At 36.4% G+C, this 8,577-nt stretch overlaps 1 protein-coding gene across 4 annotated transcripts; it reads left to right on the top strand.

Annotated features, from left to right (window-relative positions):
• The first annotated feature begins 209 nt into the window (after positions 1-209).
• LOC103974719 (3-phosphoinositide-dependent protein kinase 1-like) lies at positions 210-7,439 on the top strand. 4 transcript variants are annotated; one of them, XM_065173864.1, is made up of 10 exons: positions 210-635; positions 2,833-3,013; positions 3,118-3,170; positions 3,250-3,351; positions 3,435-3,540; positions 3,624-3,702; positions 5,200-5,365; positions 6,556-6,683; positions 6,797-6,969; positions 7,177-7,439. In XM_065173864.1, exons 1-10 carry the CDS (start codon positions 321-323, stop codon positions 7,299-7,301), a joined length of 1,428 nt encoding a protein of 475 aa, XP_065029936.1. In that variant the 5' UTR covers positions 210-320; the 3' UTR covers positions 7,302-7,439. The 4 variants fall into 4 exon arrangements, with proteins under 4 accessions (XP_065029936.1, XP_065029939.1, XP_065029940.1 ...); XM_065173867.1 differs by having other exon boundaries at positions 211-635; positions 7,235-7,377; XM_065173868.1 differs by having other exon boundaries at positions 211-635; positions 6,549-6,683; positions 7,177-7,315.
• The last annotated feature ends 1,138 nt before the right edge of the window (positions 7,440-8,577 follow it).

Here is an 8,577-nt window from a genome sequence, read left to right as displayed (position 1 = left end):
TAGGCTCAATGATTTGTGCGTTTCCGGACATTGCATCTATTATTTAGACTTATCTACCAGAATTCTCTAAATAAAGTATATGACAGATAAAATTAACAATCAGAGTGGCGCAGCGGAAGCGTGGTGGGCCCATAACCCACAGGTCCCAGGATCGAAACCTGGCTCTGATATCAGAGTGGAATTTTATGTTTTTTTTTTTTTTGAGAAAACATTTTACATGAGAGAATAATAACTTCGATGTTTCGGATGACACTGGCCGGAAGAAGTTCTCGGTGTGGGCGTACGAAGAGCTGGAGAAGGGAAGAAACATCAAGAGCGCCATGGACAAGAGGCTCGCCGAGCACGACGTGGACATGGAGCAGCTGGAGAGGGCGCTACTGGTGAGCTTATGGTGCATCCAGGAGCAGCCCTCGCAGAGACCGTCGATGGGGAAGGTTGTGCAGATGCTGGAAGGGGTTTCGGCCATAGACAGGCCTCCGGCTCCGAAGGCCGCAGATGGTGGCTTGGCGGTTGTCACCAGCATCACTATCTTCGCTACGTCATCTCCGGCTCAACCTTCGATGGGCTCATCGCATTCGATTGCAGGCACATCATTGGTTTCCAAGAGGAACTTGGACAAACCAACCTCATCCATGGTCGTCGCAGACCAATCTTCCTCGTAGAATGTTATGGTTGATTACATTGAACCAAAGGACTTGGAAGTCTGCTACATTAGTGTTTTAGGGTTAATTACATATTAATATTAATATTGCTAGTTAGTTAGTTATCTTTAACGTTTTAATCTTTATATTTTAAAAAATTATATTAACATATCTATAATTATGAAAATAAAATATTTAGGTTCATTTACCTTTAACATCATTAATTTTACTGACTAAAGCACGAAAATATAGGATAAAAAGGTATTTAATGTTTCAATTGGTAATGACAAATGACATTAATGATTAATGATGACAAACGACAACGGGCCACGGGTGGTTGTTGTTGAAGTTATATTGTTTATTATTTTTCTAATGAAATTCCAGAGTTGTGTTCATTAGAAACATGTGTTTGATTGCATAACAATATGCTGTAGTTCTTTGACAAACCAAAGAGATAACTGATTAATATTTTGCATTTCGATATATTCTTTTAAGAAATATAAATATTGTAGAGTTCCTTCTGACCATAGATAAGATAAAACCAGGAAGATTGATTTTTTGCTTTGTTGATTTGAAATAGACATTAAAAACTGCTTCTTTGATGAAACTCTCTCAATTCCTGACCTTTGTAGTGTATATTTCTGTAACTTCTGCCACCCTTTCTTCTCTTCTGTTACTCTTCTACCTTCTTTCTAATGTTCTCATCTGCTACTTCATGCCTCTACCTCTTACTTCCCTATGCCTGCCTGAGAAATTCCAGTACTTTTTCTTCAGCTGAACCCTTAACTTACCTTGACCTCATTGCCACTGATTTCGGTCCCATTCCTACATTCATTACCATCCTTGGGTGTGCCATTGTTGTCCTTGCCATCACACGATGAGTTCAGGTTCATGGCCTTTGAGGACATCTTTCCACCACCTCCTGGTGCTTCTGCAACTAATTGGCTAGCGGATTTAGATTGTCTCCTCTACCTCGCTGTGCTGAGATACCCAACTTTCCTAATGGCAAGATGATGGTAGCAGCTGCTATGAGCTCATTACATGGGGAGGATGAAGAGACATCAGTGGATATTGTTTGCCAGTTTTAGTGAGTAAATCCATTTCCATCTTTTCCTGGACAAGTGAATTGAAAATTAAAGATGCAAAATGAAAATGGAATTGTGGGGAACAGATATGTTATCTCGAAGAAAAAGCATTGAATATCGAGACGTGTACATGAATGGAAAGTTTCAGCTGTCTTTTTCATGATGATTAGACTGTTCCACTATAAGTTTTTGATTATTTATTTCATCATAAGGTAAAGCACTCTATTTTTCATCTTTAAACAAGATCCCCCTTACAGTTCAATTTCTCATGATTATTTACCATCAACCATGTGATTTCTCCTGCCTCTTTGCTTGCAACAGTATTGCTGTATAAATTGACCCCTTTGAACATCACATTGGTAGTAGCATCATGCATTGGACCACCCTAGATGTGATCTCTTTACACCGTACCTCTGTTTCTTTGCCTTCAGCTCCTTATATCAATTCATAGTGAATATTTGGTTCTGATCCATATTATCTCCATGTGTTTTCGGAGAGTTAGATTCATAGGTTTGTTGTCAACTAGGAGGACTCATAAGGGCATGTTGGTTGACTGTGATTGCATATAATTAACATTTGATTTCTTTTTCAAATATCATAGAGTATGGTTTGTTGGCATTTCATGTATAAACGCAATTGCTCTTAAGGGTGCCTCTATCACATCAATTCTTGAACTTATATGTTCTCTTTTTTCTTGCATCTGTTGTCAATAATTATAGTGTACAAGGTGTTAATTGCCTTTTATGGTGCCTTTTTCACTTCAAATTCTTGAACTGAATTGTTCTCTTTTTTCTCGCATTTGTTGGAAACAAGCCTCTAGTAATAGTTGTTGTTGTTGTTGACGTTGTTGCTGCTGTTGCTTATTGCATGTCACTGCCTTCCTAGACATGCGTTCTACTATCCATGAAGACCTATATACGCAGACATTGTTGGACTCTGAGGAAGTATAGAAAAAGTAGTTTAATACTTGTGGCAATTTTACTGGTATTTTTATTGAATTATTTTTATAAAAATATTGTATTTTCTAGGCATGCATGCCTTTAGTTTCTTTAGTGCATCATAGTTCATAAAGATAGTTGTTTTGATCTCTAATTCTCACATATCAGGTAGTCAGAGCAAAGAAGAAGGATACAGGAAATGTATATGCTTTGAAAATTATGGACAAGAAGTTCATTGCAAAAGAAAATAAAGTATCCTATGTAAAGATGGAGCGTATAGTACTTGATCAATTAGATCATCCTGGTATAATCAGGCTGTGTTTTACATTCCAAGATACACACTCTCTTTGTAAGTCTTTATCTTATACATTGAATCATGTTTGAAATGTTTCATTGATTCTGTTGGTTAATGTAAGTTGATTGATAATTGCATGTGTTGGTGTTACCTTGAAGACATGGCACTTGAGTGTTGTGAAGGTGGGGAGCTATTTGACCAAATAACCAGGGTAATATTTGTCTAACATATTTTTTTCTCTTATTAATGTTTGCTTTACTCACCAAACTATATTATTTGTCTGGCTGTAGAAAGGATATCTAAGTGAGGATGAGGCTCGCTTCTATGCTGCTGAAGTTGTTGATGCTTTAGAATATATTCATGGTGTAGGATTAATTCATCGGGACATCAAGGTAAACAGCAGATATGTAAGTTTGACACTTTTCCTTCTATGCATAATTTCTTAAAAAATTAAAACTATATCCTGTTGATGCAGCCAGAGAACTTACTGCTCACCGCTGATGGACACATTAAAATTGCTGATTTTGGCAGTGTGAAGCCAACTAGGGATAGCCAAATGACAGTTCTTCCAAGTTCATCAAGTGACGTTATATGTTTCAGAAAATTTTATATCTAAAAGGTTATAAAACAGCACTAATAATTTATCTTTTTGTTTTCCTTTCAGATGAAAAGGCATGTACTTTTGTTGGAACAGCTGCATATGTCCCTCCGGAAGTTCTTAATTCATGCCCAGCGACTTTTGCGTAAGGAACCCTTAGCTTTCATTTAACTTTGGGAACCCCTCCTTTTCCTATTTTATTAATTTAATTTAATTTTTTTTACTTTCTTTGTGTTCATCCAAGTGCCTCACATTAGTTATTATATTTTTTGTTAAGCAGTTAACTATTTGGGTTCTTGTGTGCTCGGTTTTGCATTCTTGTCTATTTGTATGCAACAGAAGTGACAATAGAAGCAACTTATGTATTATATATGGAAAGTTATGGTATAGACTGACTTAGACAGTATATATGTTATTTTTTCTTGTCAATGATGGAATCGTATTTAACTTTGTTTCCTTTTGTCTTTGGAAAGTCATTTCATGTTGATCTTTTTCTGTTCTCCCATTCTTGTTAAGCTGCTATTAAAAATGAGCTGACATTTATCTCTGTGTTTCCTATGTACCCCAGAATGTTGTCCTATGAAATGTAGTTTCTCTAGTCCTTTTTTAGAAACTTCAATCAAACCTCTTTGATATTTTCTTTTTTCCTTTTCATAATAATATAGTTGAATACAATTTTTAAACCAGGTAAGCATATGCTTTATTGCTTCTGGACTTTTCACTACTAACCTGGATACTTTTATCTATCCTATTGATATATGACATAAATAAGCAATTTCAATTTACACTAACAAACAATTCAACAGTTAGATCTCATTAGATATATACTATCTGCCTTGCTAGCATCCCACTGGTTTTGGTAGTTATATAACACTTGATTGTTTCAAAATTCTTTTTTTTCTTTCCTGTGGTTATTTGCTTTAGCTGAACTCTTTGGGCAGATAATTTACAGGGCTTCTTTCCACAGGCCTTAGTGTTAATGATACAGTCCAGTTTTCTCTCCAAGAAGCATGATGGAATGAAAGTTTCTTTTAGTTGATGCTTGTTTTGGTTAAGATATAGTGTTGGCATTTCAAAGCATATCATCTTGCCTCTTGTATGTTTGGTATCATTTCATGATCTAGATCTGCCTTTCCAATATGTGTTTCTGAAACTAACTACTGATTCTAAGGAGAACTTTTCTGACGACACATGATTTATGTGACTGGAGGTAGGATGGTTGCTGGTCCCAAAGTGTAATCCTTCTTGTTTGGGTTCGAGGATGAATATTGCCTTGGATTTATATAATTCAAACTATTGCCTGGAGCCTTAATATTTGAAAGGCCTGGAAAACCTCAATGATTCGGTCCTAGGTTAAAGCAGAAGGATTTTTTGAAATTGCTCAAGTGCTAATGCACCCTAATTTTCATGGTTAATATATCCTCATTAGCAGATCTATCCAATTAAGAGCATGTGTAGGCTGACAATCAGCTAGAGGAAGCATGTCAGTTAGGAAAAGCTGCACCAGTTTGAATCTCATAGTTGCCTGCCTATTAGAAAGGAACAAATATGTAAAAGGATTACCATATGATATCTTCGTTGCATTCATTTTTTAATGAACATCTTGTTGCAACATTCTCTGATATATGGCAGCTTTCACCAGGAACGACCTTTGGGCTCTTGGATGCACCCTATATCAAATGCTTTCTGGTTCATCTCCCTTTAAAGATGCCAGTGAATGGCTAATTTTCCAAAGAATCATAACAAGAGACCTCAAGTTTCCTGAGTTCTTTTCACATGAAGCAAGAGATCTTATTGATAAGTTATTGGTAAGCAACTATCAGACTTCTGTAATGCCTATATTCTCTTTTTATCATTTTCCTCTATTCCTTTCACCATTTTTTTAGTGCACTCGTATATTTGCTCTGTACTGCATCTGAAGTTATTTGGGTTTACAAATTATTTTGGAATGGCCCTGAATAATCAATCCTGTAGCTTATTAGAGAAACTATGTTATGATCAAATATAAGTATCTGATGATTCCTCTGCCGGCAGCTGAATATTGCTCTACTATTTTCCTGACTTTATGCAATACCAGGTCTGTAACTTAGTTTTATTCATCAATACTAAAATTTCATGATCAAGTGAAAATTTATTTAATTATCAGTATTTAGACACTTTTACCATTCATTTTTTCTGTTAAATTCATTGGATACATGTTTCCTATCTTTTGCCAATAAGAAAAAGGAAAAACAACAACAAAAAGAGAAAAGTCTATCTAGATGGAATTGCTAGAGACTAAATTCATAAGATTGCTTCACGGGTTGTAATGTGGTATATGGAAAACCATCATTTGAGTGTGTTTTTAAGGTAGCTAAGTCAAACAGATTACTTTTATAGTTTTTCCAAATTATTAATTGCATTGCATCGACCTGTTTAATTATTTCAGAGAGGTAGGATTTAATAGGTAAACTCAGCTAAGACTGCTACCATATTGTACAAGTAATAAGGCAATGTTTGAAACAGGGCCCTTTTGTTGCATGGCCAATTATTTACAGGAGAAGCTGAAGAATATTTGTTTGTTAGGAATTAGCTACCAACGAAGGACACTTATAGTTTTGGTTTAATGTAGGCATCCCTACCCATGTAAGCAATGAGTCTCCCTAGTCATCCAATATGTAAAGGAGCAATCTTATCATTGTATATTTTCCATTTGGTGTGCCTCAAAAAATTTCAAGTGTGGAATTACTACTGGATCTCCTTGTTGGGACTCCCACTTCCCTGTCGTTCACTTGGATTGACACTTAAGCAGCCAAGATTACCAGTGGATGTTTTCCTGATATCTTAAGGTTTGGTTTTAACAGTTCACTTTTTCGGTTTTGAGACAGTTTTGCTACATTGGGAAACATGTTTATTAGTACTGAACCTTTTGTGGTGATTGATGTAACTGGTATGTTGGTTGATACTGTTTGAACATGTAGCTTCCCCACCTTGATCAAAGTTCTATTGCAGGATACAGATCCCAGTAAAAGACCAGGTGCTGGACCTGATGGCTATGCTTCTGTCAAGAAGCATCCTTTCTTCAATGGAGTTGATTGGAAACAATTGCGAAAGGCACCAGCACCAAGACTTGCTCTGGATCATGATGTACATGCCCTCACCTATAGTGCTTACTTGTTGGTCTTTTCTTTTACTAGTACTTGGAAGCTTTTAGTCAATCAGCACATTCTTGAGTAGCTAATCATCTAATTCTCCTTCAGAATGGTGTGGATTATGACAGTCAAGATGCCACATGGAACCTCACACATGTGGGTGGTGCGCCTTCAGCTCACCAACATGTCATACCGGATGAGAATGCTGGTGCCACATCATCTTCGGAAACACAATCTCATATCTCCAGGCTGGCTTCGATCGACTCATTCGACTCGAGATGGTACCTGCAAAGTTTTGCTTTGCCTTTCCCAATTTTTACGATCACATGAAATCATGTCTGGCATGATCATGTTCATCTTTAGTTTAGGTTTCTTTCTGTTGTTGTCTTTGGCTGATTCAGTTTGTTGTGGACTTGTGAAACTTGTTTCAGTTTATGAAATCTATATTCTGTCAGTTCCTTGATTCTCAGGTTCTTTATGCTTTTCAGAAAGCTTTTTGAAAAGTTGTTCACTAGTGGATAACATTTGCATTTATGTGAGCGTCAGGCAAGAGTTAGCCTGGAGAGGTGATTGTTATGATCTCAAAGCTGAAGAAGCTTCAGAAGCTGACTAACAGGAAAGTGCAACTCATTCTTACTGACAAGCCCAAATTGCTTTGCATGGATCCCTCCAAAATGACAGCCAAAGCAAACATAATCTGGTCCCACAGTCCCAGTGAGCTTAGCGTCCAAGTAGCGAACTCTTCACATTTCAAGATATGCACGGTGTGTGTGTTTCTCCAACAAGCCTTTGCCATATTTTCCATCGATTTTTTTAGCAAATTTTAATTATCATGGATTTTTTTATTTAACAGCACAAAAAAGTGATATCTTTCGAGGATGCAAAACAGCGGGCATGGCAGTGGAAGAAGGCAATCGAAGGGCTTCAACATCGTTGAATCTGCTGCTGTATCACAGCCTTCCGAAAGCATGATACTACTTCCAAATTACAAGATTATTCCCAAAGGATAATAACAATATGAAAATGGGTTCCACAATGCAAAGTTGCAGAAGGATCCTGTGTTGGTGTATCACCTTTTTCTTTTCATTTTTATAGATCAAACGGAACCATGATAGATCTATACAAGTCGATGTTTGCTCATGGGACCATGTCAGATAGACTTACTACAAAATTTACAGCCATAGAGCTGTATCATTTTTATTTTGCATATCATTGTTTTCTAATCCTATTAATTAATGCTCGAGAAAACTGATTTCTAAAGACTTATCTCTGTCATTATTACTTCAAGCCACAAATACGTAGTTTGTATTTGGCCAGTTTGGCATATAGTTAGACTAGTATTTGTGGCTTTAGTATCTCATCTGTTATGCTTGTGTGTGGTGATTATCCATATGTGGATTGTTGACTGTTAGTGTTTATGGTGGAGTATCATTTAGAAATATTATTTTGATAATCTGAAGCATTTCAAGTACCATGAGGATTGAAATTGATCAGTACTTGGATATACGGATGTACATGCAAACAACAGTGTGGAATGGATGAAATCTGAATAAAAGGGAGGCAGTACACACTTCATGTCTATTTGAGATAGTGTTGTGAATATTATTAGCAAAGGTGTATTATATAGTAAGAATACTTTGCATCTTTCTTCATAGAGTTTGACATAAGGAATACTGTAATATTTGAAACATGATAGTGTTAATTGGTTATAGCGTATTTATTTATAAAAGGATAAGATTTTCAAACGAAATCAGAGTGGCGCAGCGGAAGCGTGGTGGGCCCATAACCCACAGGTCCCAGGATCGAAACCTGGCTCTGATATGAGAGCGTATTTTAAATATTATTTTTTTGTTGGTAAGTAAATATTATTATTTTTATATATATTCGAA

This window comes from Musa acuminata, chromosome BXJ3-11 (assembly GCF_036884655.1).
Source record: "Musa acuminata AAA Group cultivar baxijiao chromosome BXJ3-11, Cavendish_Baxijiao_AAA, whole genome shotgun sequence".
Classification (NCBI taxonomy): domain Eukaryota; kingdom Viridiplantae; phylum Streptophyta; class Magnoliopsida; order Zingiberales; family Musaceae; genus Musa; species Musa acuminata.
This window is presented reverse-complemented; position numbering and strand designations above follow the sequence as displayed.

Bases quoted from the DNA above. Each gene is read 5' to 3' on its own strand.
- LOC103974719 (XM_065173864.1), top strand. From the start codon at position 321: ATGGACAAGAGGCTCGCCGAGCACGACGTGGACATGGAGCAGCTGGAG. The intron at 3,171-3,249 runs GTAATATTTGTC...GTCTGGCTGTAG, and splicing joins TATTTGACCAAATAACCAGG to AAAGGATATCTAAGTGAGGA. The intron at 3,703-5,199 runs GTAAGGAACCCT...AGCTTTCACCAG, and splicing joins TCATGCCCAGCGACTTTTGC to GAACGACCTTTGGGCTCTTG.